General features: G+C 49.8%; 9 protein-coding genes across 9 annotated transcripts; 6 read left to right on the forward strand and 3 right to left on the reverse strand.

Annotated features, from left to right (window-relative positions):
• Positions 1 to 1,666: 1,666 nt before the first annotated feature.
• On the forward strand, positions 1,667 to 3,241 carry VTN77DRAFT_8613 (uncharacterized protein; the record flags this gene model as incomplete). Its single annotated transcript, XM_069425130.1, has 7 exons — positions 1,667 to 1,712; positions 1,792 to 1,964; positions 2,030 to 2,113; positions 2,181 to 2,529; positions 2,586 to 2,779; positions 2,836 to 3,040; positions 3,108 to 3,241. The coding sequence occupies 7 exons, from the start codon at positions 1,667 to 1,669 to the stop codon at positions 3,239 to 3,241; spliced, it is 1,185 nt and encodes a 394-aa protein (XP_069274495.1).
• Positions 3,242 to 5,503: 2,262 nt separating this feature from the next.
• VTN77DRAFT_8614 (uncharacterized protein) lies at positions 5,504 to 8,329 on the forward strand (the record flags this gene model as incomplete). Its single annotated transcript, XM_069425131.1, has 7 exons — positions 5,504 to 5,564; positions 5,617 to 5,711; positions 5,778 to 5,884; positions 5,945 to 6,212; positions 6,269 to 7,161; positions 7,218 to 7,399; positions 7,452 to 8,329. The coding sequence occupies 7 exons, from the start codon at positions 5,504 to 5,506 to the stop codon at positions 8,327 to 8,329; spliced, it is 2,484 nt and encodes an 827-aa protein (XP_069274496.1).
• An 839-nt stretch (positions 8,330 to 9,168) lies between these two features.
• VTN77DRAFT_8615 (uncharacterized protein) lies at positions 9,169 to 12,188 on the reverse strand (the record flags this gene model as incomplete). Its single annotated transcript, XM_069425132.1, has 9 exons — positions 9,169 to 9,542; positions 9,606 to 9,815; positions 9,872 to 10,362; positions 10,421 to 10,570; positions 10,628 to 10,820; positions 10,870 to 11,370; positions 11,429 to 11,712; positions 11,791 to 11,891; positions 11,994 to 12,188. The coding sequence occupies 9 exons, from the start codon at positions 12,186 to 12,188 to the stop codon at positions 9,169 to 9,171; spliced, it is 2,499 nt and encodes an 832-aa protein (XP_069274497.1).
• Positions 12,189 to 13,075: 887 nt separating this feature from the next.
• On the reverse strand, positions 13,076 to 14,150 carry VTN77DRAFT_8616 (uncharacterized protein; the record flags this gene model as incomplete). Its single annotated transcript, XM_069425133.1, has 3 exons — positions 13,076 to 13,267; positions 13,358 to 13,711; positions 13,782 to 14,150. 3 exons carry the CDS (start codon positions 14,148 to 14,150, stop codon positions 13,076 to 13,078), a joined length of 915 nt encoding a protein of 304 aa, XP_069274498.1.
• A 409-nt stretch (positions 14,151 to 14,559) lies between these two features.
• VTN77DRAFT_8617 (uncharacterized protein) lies at positions 14,560 to 16,136 on the forward strand (the record flags this gene model as incomplete). Its single annotated transcript, XM_069425134.1, has 4 exons — positions 14,560 to 14,562; positions 14,617 to 14,739; positions 14,805 to 15,506; positions 15,588 to 16,136. The coding sequence occupies 4 exons, from the start codon at positions 14,560 to 14,562 to the stop codon at positions 16,134 to 16,136; spliced, it is 1,377 nt and encodes a 458-aa protein (XP_069274499.1).
• A 750-nt stretch (positions 16,137 to 16,886) lies between these two features.
• VTN77DRAFT_8618 (uncharacterized protein) lies at positions 16,887 to 17,996 on the reverse strand (the record flags this gene model as incomplete). Its single annotated transcript, XM_069425135.1, has 2 exons — positions 16,887 to 17,676; positions 17,731 to 17,996. The coding sequence occupies 2 exons, from the start codon at positions 17,994 to 17,996 to the stop codon at positions 16,887 to 16,889; spliced, it is 1,056 nt and encodes a 351-aa protein (XP_069274500.1).
• A 353-nt stretch (positions 17,997 to 18,349) lies between these two features.
• VTN77DRAFT_8619 (uncharacterized protein) lies at positions 18,350 to 19,789 on the forward strand (the record flags this gene model as incomplete). The annotated part of the gene is made up of 4 exons (XM_069425136.1): positions 18,350 to 18,559; positions 18,894 to 18,973; positions 19,109 to 19,210; positions 19,450 to 19,789. The coding sequence occupies 4 exons, from the start codon at positions 18,350 to 18,352 to the stop codon at positions 19,787 to 19,789; spliced, it is 732 nt and encodes a 243-aa protein (XP_069274501.1).
• Positions 19,790 to 20,238: 449 nt separating this feature from the next.
• VTN77DRAFT_8620 (uncharacterized protein) lies at positions 20,239 to 22,465 on the forward strand (the record flags this gene model as incomplete). Its single annotated transcript, XM_069425138.1, has 8 exons — positions 20,239 to 20,359; positions 20,425 to 20,506; positions 20,582 to 20,901; positions 20,962 to 21,497; positions 21,572 to 22,042; positions 22,104 to 22,236; positions 22,293 to 22,368; positions 22,441 to 22,465. The coding sequence occupies 8 exons, from the start codon at positions 20,239 to 20,241 to the stop codon at positions 22,463 to 22,465; spliced, it is 1,764 nt and encodes a 587-aa protein (XP_069274502.1).
• A 1,290-nt stretch (positions 22,466 to 23,755) lies between these two features.
• On the forward strand, positions 23,756 to 24,140 carry VTN77DRAFT_8621 (uncharacterized protein; the record flags this gene model as incomplete). The annotated part of the gene is made up of 4 exons (XM_069425139.1): positions 23,756 to 23,792; positions 23,857 to 23,914; positions 23,974 to 24,075; positions 24,131 to 24,140. The coding sequence occupies 4 exons, from the start codon at positions 23,756 to 23,758 to the stop codon at positions 24,138 to 24,140; spliced, it is 207 nt and encodes a 68-aa protein (XP_069274503.1).
• Positions 24,141 to 25,434: the final 1,294 nt, after the last annotated feature.

Below are 25,434 nucleotides of genomic sequence, written 5' to 3' on the forward strand. Positions count from 1 at the left end.
GACCCCTCTTTCTCAGGAATAGCTGGTATTATTAATAAGAATCGCCATATGAGTGGACTGAATAATAGTCATATCAATTAATGATCTGCCCGCAAAAGAAGTGAGAAAGAAAGTTTGGGGGATTGGCGTCATTATTGACACCAGCCAGGCTCCCAAAGTCAAATAACAGCCCAGTAAGATTGATCATATGTCCGGAAATTCAGTTGCTGGACAAACATCCCCAAACTGACCCAGGGCCTCGGAATTGATGGTCATCTGGGATGCGCTCCACGATCCTTAATAAGGGCCCCGTTTATCGCAATCTCTCGTGTCCCAAGCCCGAGGGTTCCACCTCATTCGCCGTCATCATCAAACCGCCTTGCTTGTCGTCGTCTCGTGCCTGTTCTCCAATGGGTTCGGCACCTAGGGAGGTCATGCTCATGCTTCTGCTCCCGGTGGCGGACGGCTGGCGTCTGTCGTAACTTGCACCCTGTAATGGCCGGGTTAATTACAAACCATACCGTATTGAGACTGACGCCCCCTCCCCTCTTAAGATTCACCTGTAAGTAAGAACGCAGGCAGTCTGTTAGTTTCGTCCCCGTTCCCGATCGATGCAGCAAAACACACACCACATCCACATCCACCATCACCTGTGAAAGGCCCCAAGTCCATCCTCACTCATTCCTCCCAAGATCCTCTGTGCTGCACCGCTGGTTTGCTAGGGCATCTGCTGGATGCCGTAAACAGCAAGCGCCTTGTCTCGCCGGTGCTCGTCCGAAGCTCCTAGTCGACAATTCACAGAACCCATCTCCACCACACGGACTGTCCATACCCAGCTCTCACTTCCTGTTCCATTCGCCAACTGCCTCTCTCATACCCGCCCACTCCAACCGCTTGCCTTCCACTCGCCTACAACGGCGTCTATACCCCAGTTGACCACCACTACTCCTCAACCTCTCTCTTGGACCGACTTCCGTTACCTTGTGACCCCACGCGTGGCTCAGGACAGAGAGAGACCGTCTTCTCCATTTTCTTCTCCCACCTGGCTGCTTCGTTCTCTCTATCTCCCGCGTTCCTGCAGGGCCTCTCCCGTCTTGGGTTCCGGCGCTCCATCAACGTCACCTGCTTCCTCCTCCTTCTGCTCCTCCTCCCTCGCTTCCTCACTCCCTCTTCCTCACTCTCGGGCGTCGACGTGTTTGTAGGATATTGAACCAGGCTCGTCTTCCGCCTCCCTCGCGACCCCGTTCACCCTGCAGCCGTCGCGTCTTCGGCGGTCGACGGTTCCTGATATTTTCCCCCCAAAGGAATCCAGGCCACGCACTGCTTCTAGATCTGGGTCGAGGTCTTCATCAATCCCGTGACTGTCACACCAACGGTCTATAGGTTGAGGTCCTCTTTCAATAATCTGATTCTCCATCTCCACCTCGCGATTCGTTCTCCGGCGAATACGCTTTTCATTCCCTGTCATCTCACGCGCTTTTCCACGAAGACGAATCCTCAATCGGACATTTGCCCAAGCGAGGGCCGCCGAACTGCTCCTCCATCCCGTCCAATCTGCCCAAAACGGACTTCACAACTCCGCGTCCTTTTTCCTTTCGTCATCCGCTGCTCAAGTGCAGTCCACCATACTCTCGATAGTGTTACACATTCTGTCGCTGCTGATCGTTTTCGATAAAAGACCTCCGTGATGTCACAAAACCGGCCCGGAGTATTTTCGAGCTTGCGCATGGGAGGTAAGCAATACCTTTGCGGGATATTGTCTTCTTTTGATGTCGTCGAAACTTACTAATGTATCCGATGTTGGATGAACAGAGGTGATCCGCGAGAAGGTTCAGGATGGAGTGACAGGAGAGACTAAAGAGATGCAATATACCCAATGCAAGATCGTGGGAAATGGCTCCTTCGGCGTGGTCTTCCAGACGAAAATGTCACCAAGCGGGGAGGATGCTGCCATCAAAAGAGTGCTCCAAGACAAGCGATTCAAGGTTGGTTTCGCAGCTGTTATTCTCTACGTCGACGATCCATAGCGTGTTTGCTAACATCTATACAGAATCGCGAGTTACAGATCATGCGAATTGTGCGCCATCCAAACATTGTAGAGCTAAAGGCGTTCTATTATTCTAATGGGGAGAGGGTGCGTGATGCTTTGCCGTTCAAGCTGCCTCAATCTGACTTTGCTGACTTCTGTTGGACTCTTGCAGAAAGACGAAGTCTATCTGAACCTGGTTCTTGAGTATGTGCCAGAGACGGTTTATCGAGCGTCGCGCTACTTCAACAAAATGAAGACTACGATGCCGATGATCGAGGTGAAGCTTTACATCTACCAATTGTTCCGCTCTCTTGCCTACATCCATTCCCGGGGGATATGCCACAGGGACATCAAACCCCAGAACCTCTTACTGGATCCAAACACGGGTGTGCTCAAGCTCTGCGACTTTGGCTCTGCCAAGATCCTGGTCGAGAATGAGCCCAACGTGTCCTATATCTGCTCACGCTACTACCGGGCGCCGGAGTTGATCTTTGGCGCAACTAACTACACAACAAAAATTGGTAATTATTTCCTTTCACTTCAGACCCGGGCGTGACAGATGATTGATTTACTACAGATGTGTGGTCCACTGGTTGCGTGATGGCCGAGCTCATGCTGGGACAACCTTTATTCCCAGGCGAATCTGGAATTGATCAATTGGTAGAGATCATCAAGGTCTTGGGAACTCCGACTCGGGAGCAGATTCGGACGATGAATCCGAATTACATGGAACACAAGTTCCCCCAGATCAAGCCCCATCCTTTCAATAAGGTACTTCTGACTCCGTGAATGGACTCGTGCGGCAAGCGATACTGATTTTTCTTTAGGTTTTCCGCAGGGCCCCTCCTGAAGCAATCGACCTGATTTCGGCGCTTCTAGAATACACGCCATCGCAGCGATTGCGCGCAATCGAAGCAATGTGCCACCCCTTCTTCGATGAACTAAGAGACCCGAATACCCGCCTGCCTGACTCCCGTCATCCAAACAACCCACCCAGAGAGCTTCCTAATCTCTTTGACTTCTCACGTCACGGTATGGCTTTTTTTGTCTTTGAAGTTTTCTCCTTCTGTTTTGAAGTCGGCCAACTGACAATCTATAGAACTATCCATGGCACCAGAATTGAACAGCCGGCTCGTTCCTCCTCATGCTCGTGCTGCACTTGAGGCTAAAGGCCTTGATATTGACAACTTCACGCCTATCCCACCGGAAGAGATGCGTGCTCACCTTGACTGAACGTTTTCCGATGCTTTATGAATTATCTCGTTTGGGATGCTGCCTCGTGCGAAGATCCGGCGATCACCGTGATTTCATACCACAGCGATGCTCCCATATTCATGCATTGAGCTGGTCTTGCATATTGAAAAGAAAAGTTCAGACGTGTTGCAACCTTACAGGTTGTGAGGTATCAGAGAGGCTATTTTCCCTGGGATATAAAATAAAAAGTTGAAGTGCCAACCATGCCATGCCGGGTGAAGGGAAAGGGAAGAAAAAAAGAAAACACAAAAACCAAAAAAAAAGTCAACGGGCAATGAATAATGATGGCCTCATGCAAAGGGATGTCGTGTGTTGACCTGGAGTTATCGAGGTGTCTGGGGCCTCTCTTGGGAGGTAAAAAAAAGTGATACCCCTTCTGTGCGAGTCTGTCTATGGGAATTCGTTTAGGGCTCCCTACTTAGCTTCATATCCGAACTGAACTGATTAGGTGGAAAAGAGGACAATGCGCTGGGAGATTTGCGGGCAGACAACGGCGACTTTCCACGAGCAGGCTTGCAAGAGTAGAGTTTATTATATGGAGAAAGGGTGCACACACGTGATTTCATCAGGATGTGGACGGCTGTGGTTGTTTGATGCCCGAGTTTGCTGCGCGACTTGTCCACCTTGTTTTTTTGTTTTCATTTTCTTAGCCTTCATTGTCCTCGAATCCAACCTCTATCGTTCAGCTTCTCTGGCTGTGAACCATTGACTGGTTTTCCCAACCATGAAGCGGCATGTCTTGTAATTCCCCAAAACAGATTTATTTAACTTTTCCTATCTTCAGTTTAGAGACTCCCAAGAACCCCTAATTTTCCTCAAGAGGTCTTTCCTTTCTTTCTTTCTTTTTTTTTCTTGCTTTCTCTCTTCTTCTCTTTTTTGGGTCTGCCAATGTGTATTATCATGGCTCACATCTGTTTTTCTCCCTCCATGGTTGCTGTTACTCAAAACAGAGTTTTTTTTATGCATAAGTTTCGCAATATCGGTCATGGTACGGGCTCCTTTGTCTTTTTTTTTTCCTTTTTTTCTTTTCTTTTATCCCTGGTTCCAGATCTATTTGGAATCATTTGTCCCTTATGCGTTTATGTTAGGAGGCGTTGGAACGTTGCTACACTATTATGTTTCATGCTTGTTTTTTGTATGTCTGCTAGAGGTGGTATTATTGTGCTCAAGCATACCTTTTTTTTTCTTTTCTGACGGCTTTCTCTTGAAGAACCTCGACCAATACTGCGTAGTTCTGCCTGATAAATTACGAACTGTATGGACTTGTAGGACGATTTGTACTGTACGTAGACCGTGCATGTTGTAACTATTTAATCGTGATCTTTCCTCAGCTCCCGAAGCCCGCGCCACATAAAATTTATTATTCCATTTAAGCAGCCTTGCTCATTCTGGAGCAGTAGATATAGGAGTTACTATCCCTTTAACATCAACCCGACGCAAAGTACCTAGTTCAATGCCACTCTTTGGACCAAGAAAAGTTATGTCTGCCACATGGAGTACGTCTGCCATATGGGGAGGAAGAGATAATGTAATTACTACCATGTTGTCTTCCTTTTCTGTATCAGAATAATTTAATACTGGTTCCTAGCAAGAGATAAAAATGTGATGTCAGCATGGCTGTCCCTAGATAATCGACGCTACGCCAGTTCCAGCAGGCGGGTCGCACTCAACGCCCAATTGGCATTAGCGCGTGTTTAAAGCGCGAGAGTTGCTTGCGGCTGTTCTCTCGTGCATCTGACAGCTGCAGCGCTTGCTTTCTTGCTGCTCGAATTGTATCTGGTACGTTACATCTTTTGATTTAATCCCAGTTACTTATTATGATAGTGTGCCCGGAATTGTTTTGCTGATCTTGTGGGATTCGCAGTTCTCGCCGCGCGGGATAAAATTGGTCCCTAAATCAAACCGATCAAGACTCGCGCGCAAGAGTCCAGCTGATCAGTTAACCCTGTGTGACAACAACAGGACTCGCGCAGGTCTTCGTGGCTTGTGAAGGGGCGTTTGGGAGAGAGCTCACAGGAGCGGTTTCTCCCTTAAGGTATCTGACCCAATCAATTTGCCCTTGCATTCTGACTTAACTAATACTGAGGTTCGAGGTCTACAGTAGCTTCTGCTTAACTCTCGAGCTTCGCCTTCCCGGCACATTACATTAACCTTCGATATCCTTGAACATATATTCAGTCTGGTTTTGGCAGGCGTTGCATTGCTCTCTTATTCCTTTTTCCAAGTCGATTTGCTTTCACAATGGCCGACTACGAACGGCGAAACCATGGCCCCAGGGGCGGACGGAAGCGGCGGTATAGAGGTACGACTGAAACAGTCAGATAGCAGAAAAGCAAACTAACTATGTCTTTCAGATGAGGATGATTACGATCGCCGTTCGCAGAGGCGCCGATACGAGGAACCGCTTAGTGCCAAGGTGCGGAGACAGCTCCTGATGATTGCGGAATCGGTATGTTTGCTTCAGTCTAATGGTGCACGTTTTGGACGCTATTTTGACAGGGTGTTTTGCAAACAGGCTGCGAGGAGAGCGGAAGATGACGCCTTGAGTATCGCGAAAACACTAGCCGAAAATCCCGAAGATGAAGGACTCAAAGAGGGCTTTCTAGATCTTGTTATCCAACTGTGAGGTTCATTCGAAACGCTTTCTGGCTTGCATGTAACTGACTTGATTGATTTAACTAGCGTTCTCGAACAACCCTTCAAAATTCCGTTCGTTGCCGCCGTTATCCTGGCTACCAATGCGCAAAGGTCAGAAGTCGCAGCTGAAGTGCTGAAGAAGGCGGGTGAAGCTCTCCAGAACTCCTTGAATGTCGGAGCCTGGCGCGATACCAAACTCCTCCTGCGCTTCTTGAGCTGCCTCCAGGGCATATTCGATGGCGACGGTGTTTTTCCCATACTAGAGGAGCTCTTCGCGCGGGCTGTTGATTTACAGACAGCATCTTCAGAGGACGTAAGGAAGCCGGTCAGCACTAAAGAAAAACTCAATATGCTAATGGTTACGACTAGTCTTTGGGTCTCGAGATTGTCAAGATTATTCTCTTCACGATTCCTTATGTGATGGCATCTTCAGCATCAGGCTTCGAGACTCAGGCGTCTGCACTTTTGGAGAAAACCGATGTCATCGCTTCTACCCCTCATGCTCTCGTCGCACTAGTCGATCCTTTTGCAGTGGAAGAGGACAGACCGGAACCCATTCAGAGTTCAATAGCTTTGCTGCAGAGCCAACTACAAGAGGAAGCGAATCGCAATTGGGAACTCAAGTGTCTCCCTCGTCCTTGGAAACTGCTTCGCCAAGAGGCCGATGGCGCGATCTCTTTGGAGACGGCAACGAAGCATCCTTTCCCCGCGGTCACTGTGCCGAATCCTGTGAAAAATGGCCCTAGGGCTATCTACCCGGAAATCTATTTCTCTGTCTATGCCGGTCAAGATGTTGAAACAGTTCCTCCAACCTCCGATGTTACCTCGTCCTTGCTGAGGGACGCTGTCATCGATACTATCAATATCCTGGACTTCAATCGCATTGCCACGGCCAAGTTTCTGATTGACGTCGATTGTTTTTTCGCTGAGGACACCTTTGTAAAGCGCGCAACGCCATTCGACAAGTTACGGGAGGTTCCAGCTGGCCGTCTAACTTGGAAACCCGAAGATGTCGCCGTGGACGCTGTATTCTCACAGCTCTTTCAGCTTCCCACCCCGGAGCACAAACTTGTCTACTACCACTCGGTGCTCACGGAGTGTTGCAAGATCGCGCCCGCTGCTATTGCTCCCAGTCTGGGGCGTGCAATTCGATTCCTGTATCGAAATGTCGAGAAAATGGACTTGGATTTGTCCCATCGCTTCTTGGATTGGTTTTCTCACCACCTGAGCAATTTCGGATTCACTTGGAAATGGACTGAATGGTGAGTTTGGCGTCGCCTTTTTTTTTCTTGCGTCTTAGTACTAATTACATATTCAGGATCGACGATTTGGAACTACCTGCGGTTCATCCCAAGATGGCTTTCATCACAGGCGCGTTGGATAAGGAAATTCGTCTCAGTTTCGCACAACGCATTAAAGGGACCTTACCTGAGCCTTACCATGCTTTGATACCAGAGGGCAAGGAGAAGGATACTCCAGACTTTAAATACGAAACTGACAGTGAGTAATCTAATTCCCTTGTTCAAGGACTTAAGCTGATCGACCTTCAAAGCAACACCATACGCCAAAGAGGGCAGGGAGCTCATGCAACTCATTCGCAAGAAAGCGTCGGACGAAGAAATCCAACCCGTGATAACCGCGATTGAGGAACAGGCCAAAGAGCATGGTGTTTCTGACCCGATGATCCCTTCGACCGACGCCTTTGTTACTTCAATCTGTTATGTCGGAGCGAAGTCTCTATCGCACGTGCTATCTTGTATCGAGCGAAACAAGGAGCGGCTGCTGGCTATCGGTCCTCGCTCATCCACGGCCCGTCGACAGATCATCACCTCGGTTATGGAATACTGGGCTGATCAGCCCGGAATCGCCATCAATATTATCGACAAGCTTCTCAATTATACGATCCTGACCCCGCTTTCGGTCATTGAATGGGCGCTAGTAGACAACATAGATGCCGGGAAAATCCTCGCGAAGACGCATATTTATGAAATGGTCTCTGCCACGATCGGAAAGGTCACGAATCGAATCCGACAGATCGTGGTGGCTCGCACGCAGCCGGGTCTGTACGAACCGCAGCTTAGCGTCCTGGACGAGACCTTGAATCGCGAGAAGGGCGACATGCAGACGCTGTTCAACCTGATCGAAGATTCCATTGTGCCGGTGGCAGGCGGCAACAACGACCAGCTCATGGAGCGGGGCGACGGGAGCGACACCTTGGCCGAGAACGAACTCATCCGTCACTGGGGTCGTCGATGGCTGCGTGTGTTCCGAAGGAAAGCTGCCGTCGAGGAGTCTTTTATCTCGGAAGCGATGGCAAATGCCACACCAGTGGGGACCGTGGCGCCTATCCCTCTCCAGCCGGAAGCTGCGCAGCAGGAGAAGGTTGATGCAACGGCCAACGGGGATATGGATGTTGCGGACGTCTCTTGAACCTCCGACCGATCACGCTGTCAGGACCTGTACTGGGCCCAACGGCCAACTTGCTGTGTCCGTGAATTGATTTTGCAAAGAACTCATTTTCTTCCTTCCTCTTCAAGTTGTTCAACAGGCTGATTCCATCAATTTCATTTCATTCAATAGCTGTCTTACTTCTTATCAGCTTATCACCTTATCACAAGGCAGAAAAGAGAAGCAAGCAGCTTAGCCTGCTTAGCTAGGTAGCTAGCTGCCTTCTCTTGTCGATCTATCTTATCTCCATTGTATTATTGGGCTAAAAAAAATTCAGTGCAGGTAACTTAAGCTAGTTATGTTTGTGTTGTGTCCATTTCAGCTTATATTATACGCAAAACAAAACAAAGGAAAAGAAAGAAAAAGGGAAAGAAATTGAAAAGAAAAAAAAGAAGATTGAATTCTTATTCTCTACACGGTGCTGTACTGTACAAAAAAAGGGGACAGCAACAGAATTGACCTGGCTGCTCCTGCAATTGCAGTGGGCAGGCAGGTGATTGGATTGGATTGAATTGATGTGATTTGACTGAAGAGAAATGGCTTTTCTTGTTGATGTAATTATTATTTATTTATGTATTTCTTACTTATTCCTGGAGCAGTGCAGCTGGTTCTATATTATCGAAGCGGAAGAAAAGGTGGGGAAGGAAGAGGTTGGCTGATATTTACATTCGTTTCCTTCGTTCGCGCTTTTCTGGGGATATATATAAATATATATACTATATACATGCATATACATAGCACAGCAGCGACAGCACAGCGACGGAATTGCTCTCTCAGTAGATAGATGGACATTAAAATTCCTACGGATTGTATGCATTCCATCAAACGTTGTACGGACTCGGCTGATGCGCAGCGTTCGTACCCACGGCAGAAGAAGAGCCGTTCAAGCCACCAGCAGCACCAGCACCAGCACCAGCACCAGCATCGCCCTGGCTCTGACCATCACCGTTGCGACTTAGGTCGAAAAACAGCCTGCCCAGGAAGTCGAGGTCGCTGTCGATCATGAATTCGCCGAGATCGATCCCCACGGGGGATTGGCTGAGAGGGAACTGGTTGTTTCGGTTCGTCAGGGGGGCACCGGCGGCGGCCGCCGTCTGGGAGATTGGTGGTGTGACAATCCCTGTTGGTGGGTAGCCGTTTCCGAAGTTTCCTACCATACTGCTGTTATTGTTAAGAGAGGGGGCGCCGTTGGAAGCTGGTGTTGATTCCAGTATTAGCTAGGATCCTCTTGACGGAACATTTGTATCAGGGTACTCACTCAAAGCAGCCAGCGCCAAAGAAAGCTGGCTTAAGTATTCAACACATCGCTCGATGACACGATTCCCGCTGTCGAGACGTCGCAATGCCTCAACTGCTAAGTCCAGGTATGGGCGAGAGCGTTCCACAGTATCCCACAGGGCGGGATTGTGGGGACTCTCCTTTGACGAGACGAGAAGAGCTCCGAAAATAACCAGTCCTGCATTGAAAGCTGCTTTCTGTTAGCTCGGAAAGCAGAAGGAAGAGAATAGAAATCGACGAACGTACTGTAGTACAGAGAATAATTCCATGCGCCTAACAGATCTCGGTGCCATCCTGTTGACAAAGCGATCGTATGCACCGTAGATATGATTATGATAGCGGATTCAACGCAGTTTTGGACGCTGTTGATCCCAACCTGCCGCAAGACCTTCTTTTCCGGATTGGAGGTGTCCTCTGTCCCGGACGTTTCCAGAAACTTTTCGAGAAACTTGCGGTGAAGCAGGATGCGAAGGTTATGGTAGCGGAGGGAGAGCACGATGTTGAACCGCTCAAAAATCAAACTTTCGGGTTTCATACTCTCGATATCCGCCGGTGTCAAGGGCTTTTGGGAAACGTGGAGCCCCAACGTCGGTAACAGCTGGTGCTGCCACTCCTCCAACTGACGGTCCCCTTCAAGCACCCGAGATACGACATGGAAAGTTGTCTGGGAATGGTCAAAGCCAAGGTTCTGCCCGTAGCATGTATCGATGACGTTATACATCACGACATAAAGTTGTCTGTTGGAATGAATCATTAGTGACCATGTAACTGGCAAAAAGCCCTAATCCGACTTACATAGCGGCTGTGAAGAAACAGCCATCTGCGTACGGGCCGGACTCCAGCTGAGGAGACTGGCCAAGCATCTGCATGTCGTGCAGTGGCATGTCCAATTTGACATATGACTGCGGAATAATGCATGGGCGACCGAATGTCATACTCAGCGTTCTAACGCCTGTTTAGTCGCAAACTACGAAATGTGGCGACTGTCTCTGATGGACATACCGATCCAGTAGGACACAGCCAAACCATGTTCTCTTCCGAATTTCACGTTCCAATGGAGAGAAACCTCGATTTGCATCAGGCGAGTGCAGACCTAGTTGAAAAGCTGCAGTGATGGCGAGACCATGGGTGTTCCATGCTTGAACGGATTTCTGAGTTCCCTGTAGGTATTGCCCGAGAATGAGTAGATACTGTACTATACATGGTTCAGTGCCTGTTCCTGACTGACTACTGGTCTTACGTACCCATCTCGAGACTGGTATTCCGCTTCGACTCTCTGTCGCACAACGCGTTCGCTCTCTGATAGTAGACGTCTGACTCTTGGATCCGTTTCTCAGCAGGCAACTCGCTGTCGTCGGTGCACAAACTCGTCGCGATTGCCAGGACGATATTAAGCAGACCAAGCCACGTCCTTCGGACCTTGGTGAAATTGTCCCTCTTCATCTGAAAATATGTCTCGCAAAAAGATTGTTCATGAATGAACGGCAGAAGCTGCCCGGTCTTTTGGAAGTACTTCTGAATGAGATACCAGGTCCGGGATTCCGAAGGTAATGCATAGATGTTCACCCCGTGAGAGTCGCGTCTCTTGCTGTCGCTTTCGGGTGCTGGCTGTGATCGGGAGACACTCATCATGCCACCGCCATACCTATCGCTAGGGGAGACAGATGGTAGATATGAATTGCGGCTATTGGCTTGAGTGATGGCTCGTGAAATGTGGCGCATGAAGGCGATATTTGACGAAGGCCCTTCAACATTCTATTAGCCCTTTTTTCACCAGCGATGGGTAAATAATATGGAACACACCGAAGAAACCGCAGTCTTCTTCATCTGTGAAGTTGATCGCGGCCATTCCATCAATGGAATTCTCCGAGTTATCCACCTCACCGATCTCGGGTCCATTGCCATTCACGGCATGAGGAGGCACCTGCGAGGTCGAAGTTCTGTCGACCCCTGCAGACGCCTCATGTTGCCTTGTCTCGTCATGGAGAGCATAAGGCTTGGTTAATGAGGCTTCAGCTCGCGCCTCACGCAGCGGGCGTATAAATTCCTCGATTTGTTCAATTCTGTGTTCGAGTTGGGCGACATAGCTACGATGGGAGAAAAAGAGAGGTTAGAGGAGGCAATAACTCTTGTGGGATAGATATGGGTTGGATGATAATATGTACTCTTTCCCGACAGTGAGGTTGGGCGAACTCCCGACTTGCTGATATACACAGTCACATCCCAACTCCCTGCACATGGAGCATTTTGGACGGCTTCCATCACACTAGAAAATAATCCATCAGAATGTCTACTCCATAAACTGGCACACCAATTTTATCCACGACGTCGGGAGACTAAGAGGAAACGACGACAGATTGAGACATACTCGTGACTTGCGGTTGCGGCACGTGCCACATGCCAAGGCCACCCGGCGTCGTTTTGCAGCGGGCATGGGATTGTTCGGACTGTCGGCCGCATTATTATTGTTATTATTGTTAATGCTGTTGTGTCCGGTTACTGTAGGAGTAGGAGGAGCAGCGCCATACGGTCGGTCATTATCATTGCTGAAGGATGGTGGCATAGCGGCCTGGACTTTCCAATTCTGGATGTCAACAAGGGAACCTCATTCGACTTCCGTATCAAGAAGGTTTTCATTCGGGGTAAAACGCGATCCCGGTGAATTCTGGGGTAGAGGACAGAGAGAGACGGGGAGTTCGGGAAAAGCTTCTGGGGTTCTTATACTCCACCTCTGTTAAGCTTTCAGGTAATTTCGATCTTCTCCACAAAAGTCCCAGACCCCCGCATTTCGAACTACCGCCTGATTTGGGGATCCAGTCTTGCCATCGGTTATCGGGGCCGGCTGTTAATCAATGATCATTAATCGGAACGACGAATCGACGATCTCTGGCTTTGTGAATAAGGCGATCGGATCAGGCACGGCAGTCTACAGCCGAATATCATGCATGACCTTCATGGCCATTTTCTTGCTTGCACACACGAATAGGGTTGGCCTTCTTGTTCCGACGCGTTCACCGCACTGGCGACTGTTCTGGGAAGGCGTCCTCCGTTCTGGCAGGAGGACTCCCGTCGGCAACACGGCCCGACGGATCCGGCTGGGTAACGTGACCACTCTCCTCATGTGGCATTGGATGCATGGATTAAGAGAACAATACCAACACAATAAATATTGACTCGTGGTCTTTTATCCGGAGTAGCCTAGGTGATGTTTCTGCATTATGTGTCAAGGATACATGGATTGATAACATAGCATTATCTTGAATATGGAATTGTGCTAGAACTTAACTCTAGAAAGATATACTATTTATATACGGATTTTACTCAAGAATCAAAATGTGTCATTCCATTGAATGCATATTGCTAAAGTTATCTGTTTCTCCATCGTAGAGCAAAAAAAAGTAAACCGAGTAAATTGCAATATAATAATTCTCAAACTATCTCGTTTCAGTCTTACAACTTACCGGCGTTGCGCTTCCAGCGGTCAGTAAACTCGAGGATGTTTTGGTGCAGCTCTTTTTGATGAGTATAGCTAAGAAAGTGAACTCCCCCTTCCATCGGGATGAGCTTGGCTTCCGGAGAATTGGTGAAGTACTTGATGCCTTCCTGTGCGTTTGCCACGCTGAATACCACATCATCGGTACCCTGGCATACAGTCAGCCTTTTCCTGGCCACGAAGAATGAAATGAAGATTTGGTCGGAAGAGCCAAGAACTCGGCGACCGCATCGACTCACCTGCAGCCAGAGAACAGGGCATTTCACATAAGGCAATCGTTCATACAATCCATCGCGACTAACGAGGTTAATCGCCGCCATGCAGATTCTCTTCTTCCCTTCATCCCCCCGGTAAGTGCTCTTGATGGTGTTGGCCCAGAACGCTTTTTTGGCGGCATCAACACTCTTTCCATAGCCAATGTCCATGAGGAAACTGTAGTAGTCGTCCCCGGGCTCAAAGTTTGGCTGAGGCGTGGGATCACCCCCGAGCTTGACAAAGCCTGAAGCGGCCGCTGGGCCGTCCCAGCAACCTAATTCCCGGCTCTTGGGAGATTCCGAGTCCATGGACGTGCCAATAAGCACGAGTCCTTGTATCTGTTGAGAGATCAGTCAGGGAAAAAAAAACGAAATGACATCATTCTCATTGCAGGAGGGAAAATCAGACTTTCTCAGGCCCCAGCAATGCCATCCGTGCCGCTATCCAGCCACCTTGAGATGTCCCCATGGCGAATGCTCGGTCGATTCCAAGCGATTGCAGAAGCTGGAGAGCCATGATGGCCGTGTCCCAGTAGGTGAAAGTCTCGCTCTTCGTTTGAGTGGCGCCATGTCCAAGGGGCTCGATGGCAAGCAGGTTCAATTTGTCCGTAAGCGCCCGGTTCTCAAATTCGGGAAGATAGTAGTCGACAGTGGTGGTGAATGGAATGATCAGAACCAGTGTTGGCTTGGAAGGGTCGGGGCGAGACGACGAGAGGCGGTAGCCAACGTCGATGCCTCCCAGATGAGGCACGCGTAAGGTCTGTCGCGGCAGGATCATTTCGGGTATTAATATTGCACCACACGGACGGGTAGTATACGAAGAGACGCGCAATTGAAGACTATCCACGCAATTGTATATAACATGCACGTAAACTTGAAACTCTCAAGTTATATGCCGTTGCTACTTGCCTTTATCCTCGGCTTTCTTGGATGAATATTTGAATCTCCATGGTCCATCTCCCGAAGTCCCCGAAAAACCCTAACTCCCCAGGAGCGGTGTCATACTATATTCTATCTGTTTATGTAGCTGATAAGCATATATAATCGTGGGAAATCTTGACCATCACGTCCTTGAAACAAATTGAAACAAGTTTTCTTTTTAAGTGTCAAGAAAAAGAAGGTTCCTAGAGACCACTCGATCGTTGTTCTGGTGTATATCTTGTGTTCTCTCGTCGCAACACCTTACCATGGTATGCAATCGAAAGTGTCTCACCGAAAGTTGGGCAGTGCTGACTCTCAAGAAGGCTCCTCGTGATGTCCACGTCGGTATAGTCGGAGCTGGTCTAGGCGGACTCTCCGCAGCTATAGCACTCCGCCGTGCTGGAGCTCGTGTCACTGTGCTCGAGGCGGCCGAGCAGCTCGGGGAGGTTGGTTACAGGCCTTACAGGAGCCGGAGAAGGAGAACGGGAGAGATTAACACGAGTGACCACAGATCGGTGCCGGTATTCAGATGACCCCGAATGTCTCCGTTCTGCTGCAACGATGGAAGGTCGCCGATGTGATTGGCAAGAACCTGGTCCGGTTCGAGGAGCTGAATATGCGCCGGAAAGACGGAACTCGAGTTGGACACACAAAAATTGAGGTATTAGAACGTGCCTTGAACCGTCCATGGTGGGTGGTTCATCGTGCGCACCTCCACGAGGGTCTGGTTACGATCGCGAGGCAGCTAGGCGCCCAGATTTACATCGATTCTCGGATCGTCCGCGTCGATTATGAGAATAGCGATGAAGTCACCGTGGAAACATACAAGGGCGTCAAGTACACTTTTGATCTTGTGGTTGGTGCGGATGGAATCAACAGTATTGTCAGGAGGACGCTGTTCCCTGACGTTACCCCCGAGCCACCGACCACCAATTGCGCCTATCGTGCTATTGTGCCGTACGACCAGATTCGCAAGGACCCGATCGCGAAAGAGCTTATCGAGAAGCTCACTATGGAGGTTTGGATGGCACCAAACGCATACATCATCACTTATCCGATCTGCGCGGGTAAAGACTTGAATCTCGTGTTGTCTCATCACCGACCTGAGAAACTGCGTGCCACCCAGTTCGATGTTCCTATTGAGGAATTGCGAGAGCAATACAAGGACTTCGACCCTCGCATCAAGCGTATCGTCGATATGATTCCCCGCACGGTGAGAACTGTCCCTTCCCTGCGCGTTCCATTCATTGGAGAGGGAGATCAAGGCTGACCATGTCTTCTTCATTTCTTCCAGTCTCGGTGGCCACTCATGGTGACTGGTCCGTTGAAATCCTGGTCCTCGAAGAAGAAGAATGTTGTGCTCATGGGTGATGCTGCGCACTCCATGGTCAACCACATGGCCCAAGGAGCTGCCACGTCAATGGAAGATGGGGCCTTCCTGGCGAAGTGTATCGGAGCTGTTGTCCAAGGCAAGCTGAGTTTCCGTGAGGCGATTGACATTTACGAGAAGGAGCGGATGCCCAAGGCGTACGCGAAGCAGCAGGTTTCTTTCATCAACGGAGCGATCTGGCATCTGCCGGATGGTCCCGAGCAACGTGCCCGTGACGCGACGATGGCGCCGGAGCTGGAGGGTAAATACTTCATTCGCAGCGCCAACTTGTATGGAGACCCGCAGACCGTGTTGGACGTTTACGGGTACGACGCTGAGGCTCATGCGGACATTGCTTTGGCGACATACTTCAATGATGGCAAAGAGCCGGCTCACCCTCAGACAGGAGTGACGCCGACTCTGCATGAAAGATACATGGGCTGGTTCCTGCCGACGAAGGAAAGCAAGCTGTAATTAGTGAACTAAGTATGATGGAATCAGTTTTGTCCATTTGTGTACTATAGAATAGATCAATTACAGCATATAGAATAAGGACTATGTTGGTTGCTGCAACTCTTGGCCAATGACAAATAATGAGTTGACGCATCCACCTACCAGAGTATCTTCTTCTCTGAAAACGTTATTTGACAGGAGTAGACCCTAGTCCGAATCGCAATACCGGAAAACTAGGTAGGTAGAATTACATACACAATGCTATCCGGCCATACATATCTGGGAAGGCAGGAAAGGGCTACGCGGGAAAAGTGGAGAAGCATCGTGACATCGAATTCGAGCCATCTCATCCATTCCACTATGTACATACAATTTGATAGATTGACTCTCAGTGTTGGTATCCAACGAGATTCGGGGAAAAGTCGCTGCCCGACAGCCATTCATGAAAGTGAGTAACAGTATCTTTGATGCATAATAAAAACAAGAAAGCAAAATATCAAATGCTTGAGGCAGAGAAAGGTTTTAATTACAAGGGGATAATGATAATGGTACAGTCGATTATTAGAAGCCGGCGTAAGTTCGTAAATGTCGCATTGCAGACCCAATGCCCTCGGATCCCGGGACCCGAGTCCAAATACTCACCCCCATCTGACAGCTGTCCTGGGATGGGTTTCTTGTAAGGCGGCGATTGCTCGCCAAAATGAATAACCTGGTGACACTCGCTTGTTGCAGAAGACTGTCCGCAACTGCCCTGCCGAGAGGCTTCCTCCATCACAGGTTCTTCTTTGTCGCCTCCTCACTGACATACTGGCGATCGTCCTCTCCTTCAACTGTCTTGAGGATGGTTTCCATTTCCTTGGTCTGCTTTTCCCACTCCTTCTGCGCCATCTTGGTTTCGCGGCGGAAAAGCTCCTCGTTTGGTTTGCGATAACTACCTCCCAGGCGATCCCAGAGGGTGGTGAACTGTCCGTAGTTATAATTGAAGTAAAGGTGATGCATAGTGTGGCAAGCGGCGCCGTTGATGATGGGGCTGTTGGCGATGTACTCGCCATCATGAATCATGACCGTCCAGAAATTGATGAATGCGAAGAGCACGACGTACGCGAGCTTCTGGAGAGGGAACACGAAAGGGAAGACATGGTACGGAACACTTTGCGCCCAGCCGTCGACAGGATGGAAGGCATGAGAGGCATAGGGAGTGGGCATGATCCATTTGTGATGTGGTTTGTGGAGAGTCTTGTAGACGAGAGGATGGTGCAACCCCCTGTGAATCCAGTAGATGAAGAAGTCCGTGAAAGCGATGAAGAGAGGGAACTGTAGAATGCTGTAGTATGGGAAGGGCTCGTCGGCGACGGAGTCATATAGTTTGGCATATCCTCGAACCTCGGCCAGGAAAAACGGCACGGTCAGAATGGCCATGACGGGCAAGGACCTCATTGTCTGAGCGATCTCCAGGCGGATCTGATTCTTGAGGTATTTGGGGTGCTTAAAGGTGGTCTTGTCGAAGACGAAGATATACGACAGCGTTGCGCAGATAAAGTAAACAAGGAGGCCGAAAATCCTAATTGCTAGATTAGCAGGCGATTCCGCGCAAACCGTGCAGAGAGCGACATACCAAGTAATCAAATACAGACTGACAGCCTGTCGGTAGATGTTGTCCCTTGGCCACGCGCTCATATAGGCATATTTAGACGGTTCGAGGTAGAGGTAGCGAGAGGATGGCTCGTAAACATACGACTGGGCGTCGCCGAAGAACGATAGTGTGCTGTTGGCGTCATTGCTGCTAAGGAAGGTTGTCGAAAAAGAGAGAGATGCCGGGAGGAGCGCAGCATATATGCGATCCGCCAGGAAGGTATCGAAAACCTCCAGGACGATATCCATGTTGAATTGACTGGGTCGCGCCTCCTGCAATGGTAGTAAGACGTCCCAAGCCCGAGAACGAACGGTCGACGTAATTAAAGCGCAAAACGGGGGCCGGAGGGCATAGATGGGCCTACAGGCGGAAAATGGGAGGCGACAGAGGAGGGCGGAGATAAATTGATCAAGACAGAATTGAAGGAGTCGTCCTGTAAAAATAATAATGAGGGAGTGGGACGAGACTTACGGACGAAGTCACACCAGGACGGAAGCCACTGAGCCGGCCGTGGGGCGGATGGAAATTGTCGATTGGCCTGATTCTGCCTTTTCTGCGTGCAACAAGCAGGAACGGAGGAGCTAATTGTGGTTGATAAATAATGCAGTTTGCACTCCTTTTCCCACTCAGGCTGGGCTCATTGGGCCACGGGCCGGCGTGGACGGTGGAGAAGGCTTCGATCCGAGCAGCCGGGCTGCTAACCAAGGCCGGCGGTGCCAACAACCATGGCCAGGAGGCCAAGCATGCCTTCCGTGGGGATATCGCATTCGTCAACCGGATCAAGACGACAGAGTATATTATTAATCTTAATGTCAGTGGCATCAATCTGAGCGCAGTCAGAGATGTCGACTGTATGTGCCACTTATCTCTATGGAGCGTATGTCCTGTTCACTCGATTCTTATCCATCATTGAAACTGAATTACAGAAGCTAGCTCGTCGCCTTTGATGGTAAACTGTTCAGATTGCAAACATCAGGGCAATAGAGCATTGTTTCTTTCTCTGTCCATTCTCCTATTTTATTTCACTTGGAATCCTCAACAGTAAAACTGCCAGCTCGATAGGCTCGGAATATCTACTTATACACCACAATGCTTTTTGGGTTAGAGGAATACCTAGAATTCTCTGAAAACGCTTGATAAGCCAGCCCTATGCGATAGACCGCGCAAGAGTCGACGTCATGTCCAGTTTGCAGAGCTCTCGTCCTCAGCCAGGTACTGAGCCGAGGTGAGTTATTATTGGCCTGCAGACAATAATTGATAGGACGTCTCGGCCTTCTGCAATAAAGCTTGCCCCGTACCCTTGAAAATAATTGATGCTATAACCTTGCTGGTTTTTAAAGACAAAGAGCTGCCTGTGCAGGGCTGGTCTTATCCGATTCCACGACTTTGCACCGCTATTCCCTACTCAATGCCCATTGATCGCAGGCCTCTGTATCTTCACCCACTCCAAGGATGGCATAAGGTGCAGAATTCTGATCGAATTGTTGTGTTATCTAGTATCTTCAGTCTCGATCTCGGGCGTTGGTAGTAGATTGATAATAACCATGAAAACCCCTGGACTTCAACGGCCTGTGCATGCACATCGCAGGGGGAGCCGCGAGCTTATTAGCTAAGCAGCACACGTGACACGGCCAAGCGAGACATAATTTATGACTCCGCAAATTAGGTAATCTTATGCAGGCGGTCAGGTGACCGATGCAGAGGCCAGGCGGCTACTTACATAAGCGACTGCGATCAGCCGCGCGCTGGTCCGGGCGCCGCTCGTTCCTTGTTCGGGCGCTTCTCTCCGAGCGAATCTACCGCCTTTTCCACGGGCGTTCTTGCAGCTGCTTCCCCGTGGACCACCTCACCACAACCGATGCTCCAGCTCCACTCTTCTACCCAAAACCGTCGCCTGCGGGTCCCGTCACAACTGACGACTGCTTTGACTCCCTTTTCTTTCCCGCCATCTCTCATCTCCATTATTATTCTCTTCTCTCCAGCCTCTTCTGTGCCCGTCAATCCTGCTGCTGCCATCTCGCGACTTGTCCAGATTGGCTAGCCATACAGCACAGTCCCTTCTCTGACGGGCATTCTCAGCCCATTGTCGTACACGCCCCTCCGAGCGAGCGGCCAAGTCAGTTGTTGTGCTTTGGGTGTCTTCGCGGGTCAACGGTCGCCTGCCGCCTCGCTTCTCGCGCCAAAGCATCAGCCGCCTTCCTCTCCCAGCGCCAAATCCATCAGGCATTGCAGTCCGTCCCGTCTGCTTCTCTTTACACTCTGTCCACTCCGGTCGTGGTCTACAATAGGTAATCAGCGACCTTACCCCGCTTGTCTACCTGTGATGCGACAGCTCTGACTGCCTCTGCAGTCCCTCCTCGCCGTGTCTTTCCCCTCGATCCTTCTCGGCTCCGTCTGGTTGTCGCGAACGGAGGGGTGTCTCCAGCCACACGGTCTTCCAATCCCACTCGAAATCTGCCAAGTTAGCGATAAGGACTGTGACCCTCCGCCATGTATAACGCACATCGTGGGATGGTGCCTGCTCCCAACTCGCGTTTAAACGAGTTGCTGGAGCAGTTGCGCCAGGAATTTGAGAACCAGTCCCGGAGCACCGGGGAGTTTGAACATCAGCGTGCGTATCCTTTCCCTTCTGTTGTCGCATACAGGAAGCATCCTTTTGGCTGACGCATTCTGCAGTGACCGGGCAACTTCAAGAAATGGAAATGATCCGTCAGAAGGTCTATCAGCTTGAGCAAGCTCAGATCAAGATGAAGCAAGAGTAGGTCCTCTTCATCAGCCAACAATTAGCGTACAGGGACCTTCCTCTGACTAACCGATTTCATTCGCCTACCAGCTATGAGGCCGAAATCCGAGTCTTGCGGCATGAGCTCGAATCGCGTGGCGTGCAGACCGTCCCATCTCACGTTGGAGGCCCGCAGCCGCATGCGGGCCCTTCCCAGGCTCCTCCTGCCCTGGGACATGGGCCTAGCAACCTGTTCGGTGGGATCATGGCCAACCAAGGAGGTAGTGGTCCCGGTCTTGCCCCTCCCCCTCCCCAGGATCAGCAGCCTCCCCAGCATAACCTCCAGCAGCCCGCTCCCGCGGGGCAGCAAGGACCGCCGCAGCCTCCGCAGGGCTCTTATGGAGGGTATCAGCCTGGTGCTGCTGTGAACGGTATGTGTAACTGGGCATTCTTCTTCTTCTCTGCCGTCTAACGTTTCGCGTTTCCTCCAGGTTACGGACCTCCTCCACCACCGACTGCTTCGCCGGGACCCGGTAAGGGTCGCGGTGGTCGAGCTCCTCCGGGGCCTGCGACCCCGCAACAGGGCCACCAGCTGGCCTATCCGAACCCTCAGCAATCCCCTCAGATCGCCCGGCCCACGCCTCCCAGCCAGGCTCTCGTCCGCGAGCGGCCCGGAAATATGCTGGCCAATTGGAACCCGGATGACTTGCCACCTTCGCAGAAGAAGGAAGGCCCGGACTGGTATGCGGTGTTCAACCCGGAAGTGCAGCGAGTCCTGGACGTCGAACTTGTCCATCATCTGGTGCATGACAGTGTCGTCTGCTGCGTGAGATTCAGTCGAGACGGTAAATACGTGGCGACGGGCTGTAACCGATCCGCTCAGATCTTTGACGTGGCCACGGGCCAGAACGTTGCGACTCTCCAGGATGAGACCGTCGACAAAGATGGAGACCTCTACATCCGTAGCGTCTGCTTCAGTCCGGACGGAAAGTACCTTGCGACTGGTGCCGAAGACAAGCAGATTAGGGTGAGATAAATTTTTTTCCCCTTGGTCCCCCATGCCTTCTTCTTTGCTTCCTTTGCTAATTCTGTTCCGGACAGGTTTGGGATATCGCTACTCGAACTATTAAGCATGTCTTTACCGGACATGAACAGGACATCTACTCCCTTGATTATGCTGGAAACGGTCGCTACATTGCCTCTGGTAGCGGGGACAAGACGGTGCGCTTGTGGGATGTCTTGGAAGGCAAGCTCGTATACACCCTCACCATTGAAGACGGTGTCACCACGGTGGCCATGTCTCCTGATGGTCACTATGTGGCCGCTGGCTCTCTCGACAAGAGTGTCCGGGTCTGGGATACCACGACTGGCTACCTTGTGGAAAGACTGGAGAGCCCCGACGGTCACAAGGATAGTGTTTACTCAGTTGCATTCGCGCCGAATGGCCGTGACCTGGTCAGCGGTAGTCTTGACAAGACGATCAAGCTGTGGGAGCTGACCGCACCAAGAGGCCTCATGCCCGCAAGCGGCGTCAAGGGAGGCAAATGCGTGCGAACCTTTGAGGGCCACAAGGTAGGTTTGATATCTGCGGATTCTGTTCGGTGGATGTCTCTGTGCTGACTTATGTCCAAAGGATTTCGTGCTCAGTGTCTGCTTGACACCGGATGGACACTGGGTTATGAGTGGTTCCAAGGACCGGGGTGTTCAGTTCTGGGACCCGACAACCGGAAATGCCCAAATGATGCTCCAGGGTCACAAGAACTCAGGTAAGTGACTAAATGCTCTGAGTGCTGATCTGGCATTTGTCTAACATTGCAATCAGTTATCTCCGTTGCTCCCAGCCCTACCAACAATCTGTTTGCCACTGGTAGCGGTGACATGCGTGCGAGAATTTGGAGGTACGTTACACTGAGAGAAAGAATGGCGACAGATCAATGAATGTTTGGGTTATTAACTGATTTTTCCACTAGGTACTCGACTTATACTGGACGATGATGTAATTGATACCAGAGGCTCTGGCGCAGGTGTGATATTTCTTTGGTTCTTGTCTCAATTACGGCTGGTATTATTTCTCTGGTCTGGGTTGTCTTGTCGTCTACATCAGGGGCTTTGCCATTTCATCTCACTGCCATTCACAACAAGAAAGGGGAAGCGCAGTTGACAAGGGCGGAGGGATCTCAAAAGGGAAGGGAAAAAAAAGGAGGAAAAGAAAAGAATGGGGTGGGTGGATGGATGTATGATGGGACGAGTGTAGTCATATTTTCTGATTTATCTGTCCCTCTTCGAATATCGTAGTCCCTCTCGTCCGTTTTGTTGCATGGTGCTCCAAGTCCGTGTGACGTGTGAGTGATGTTTGCCCCCTCTTCAATGTCATGGATTTTCTCTGGAAGGTAGGCAAATATGATTGCTTCTGTCGTGCTGGTGGGATAATCGCTTGGAAATTAGATTTGATTTAAAGAGGAAAGGGAGGTTTCATTATTTATTGTCCATCGATTTAATGAACTCGGTAACGGACCTCATTTGATCGAGCATTGCGTCCTGTGCAAAGTCTTATCTGCCACACCAGACAGAGGAAAGGTAGGTAGGATTAGAACAATAACCAGTATGTAGAATTGGATCCAAAAGATGTTTCCCCCCCCTCTCCTCTTACAGTAATCCTGGGCATGTTTGTGTTGGACGAGAATGGGTCAGGTGACTGTTATACCTGAATCAGCCATATTTTGGGTATTAAGAAGCCCGTCTGGCCATGGGAGAGCTTTCTGAACTTTATCTTCCTTAGTTATCACTGATCATGGAGAATTTGACTCTTGCTCCGCTCTTCATGTACGGAGCATGAAAGCTTGCTTGGATCAATGACACAAAAGCCATTAACATATTGAGGGAACTTCACCAATCATTCCTCACTGACAGAGACGTCTCCATGCAACATAGTAACTGCTGTACGTATGTACATACGCTTCTTTTTCTATTTCTCTTTCTTTTAGAATCCAAATCGCGAGAAGATAGCCGATGATGTACTCCGTATGGAGTACTCCATACGGAGTAGAATAAACTACTGGTTCGCTTTAATTGGGCCCCACAGTGCTAATCTCCTAATGATATAAACGAATCTGACCTATCATATTTGCTCTGCCTCGGGATGACATTGTATGTACTCCGTACTGTAGTACACAGTACTAAAGGGGCATCTGGTCAGAGTTGCGTGCCTGTTTGTGGGTTTGAAACCTATAACAGTTAGTGAGAAGGCTTAAGCGATCCCTTCTAATCCTTCTTATTTTACACCAGATGTTCTGCGTGGGTTCTGCCCGGCCAGTGCTTACATGTATGTACTGTACATACATGTCGAACTCCATTGATTGATTCTAAATGATTTAACAAGGTATAAGATAGACCGACTCTTGATGATCTCGAGAGCATTCCACACAGGCAGTCTCATACTCTAAGGTGAACAAGCCCTATCACTCAGGCTGTCATACAACCGGGTTCATCCATGTCAACGACAGGCCCACGTCGCGGAGAGAGCACCTATCCTCCACCGCCATTTCAGCGTCGCTGCTTGTGGTTGCGAGAATACAGACATCTTGTATATACTTCAAACCCAGAAGGTCACATAATGACTGTAGTTTGACCCGCTAAGCGATGACTAATTAATTAACATAGGATTCCATGAAGATCACGGTTCAGGCACTTAAATAGCAGTTACAGTAGTCTACTCTCTAGCGTACAGCCTGGCTGCAGCTGTCGCGCACCTAGTGCCGACGGATTTCATGAGACTGGCACCAGTTAAGTGTCCTTCGAACACGAATATGCAAAGACATCGACTTCCACATGAATGTGATGCGTCGCATGCAATGATTTTCGGGAGATGGCTAGGTGAATCCGGTGAAGTAATCTGCATTCATAAAACGTGGCTGACATTAATGCAAGAAACAGGCATATACTGCGAATCCAGCACACGGGCCCTGTACAGATTTAATTCAATGGGATTCCGATTGGTGCTGTTTCCCGTATGTCGGCAAATATTGATGATCGTGGCGGCGACTGGCCTAGTATGCCAACTCACTTCCATACATCAGTAATATCGAGAGCAGCTTCACTTCAAAAGCATCGCTTTGGCATTGTCATGCTCCCGGAGCAAGGTGCTAGCCTAGAATCGATGAATACCCACGTCAAGATCTTTTCTCAAGATGCAGCGGGGAATGTGGAGCCTTGCAAGCAGGAAGATATGCAAGATCTCCACAGCGTCAGGAGGAATCTTGTTGGACGTCTGGGAGCGTCTTCGTACAGTAGTACTGTAGGGCTGGGACAGCGTGGGAAGACCATAAGTGACAAGAACACAGTTCACTGCGCACGAATCAACAAATGTCAATCATGATGGTTGAAGAAGGCTCATGAGCCATGGCTGAGAGCTCTCGTTAGCGCTGAAGATCACAGGGAAAGAATATCTCAGCGTCGGCAACGTGGCCAGGGCCAATCATCTACTGCCAGTCTCGTGCATGGATCGGGTCGAAGCTTTTCTCTTTGTTTTTTTTTCTGGGGCCCATCGGCGGTTAAGTGGTAAATGGGGAGGTACCTTTTCCCCCACCTCTTGAGAACACCTGCCAGTGTGCCACCCTTGTCCATTGTTATTAATATTGTGAGAATTGTTGATTGCTGACCAGACATGTCGCTCCAACGATGGCCGAGGTCTGCTGATTCAGGCCAAGAATCCAATAATAATGATGGCCGAAGCTGGTCGAGTGTTGGTCGCCAACTAGCCGATCCGCCAGATCTTAGACTACTGTCTAGCCTCCTTAAAGCAAGTCTATCCTATTGCACAGGCGAATCCTTCAAATGACTAATTAATTAGGTAGTGGAGGTGCACAACAAAACCACCTTTACCGGTTTACAGAGTACAGAATAATGGGATCTGGGTGTTCAATGACTCGTCGCGGGGAAGCTGACTCTGACGTGAAGGCTCCTCA

The sequence above is a fragment of the Rasamsonia byssochlamydoides genome (assembly GCF_041956645.1).
Source record: "Rasamsonia byssochlamydoides strain NRRL 3658 unplaced genomic scaffold VTN77scaffold_75, whole genome shotgun sequence".
NCBI lineage: Eukaryota > Fungi > Ascomycota > Eurotiomycetes > Eurotiales > Trichocomaceae > Rasamsonia > Rasamsonia byssochlamydoides.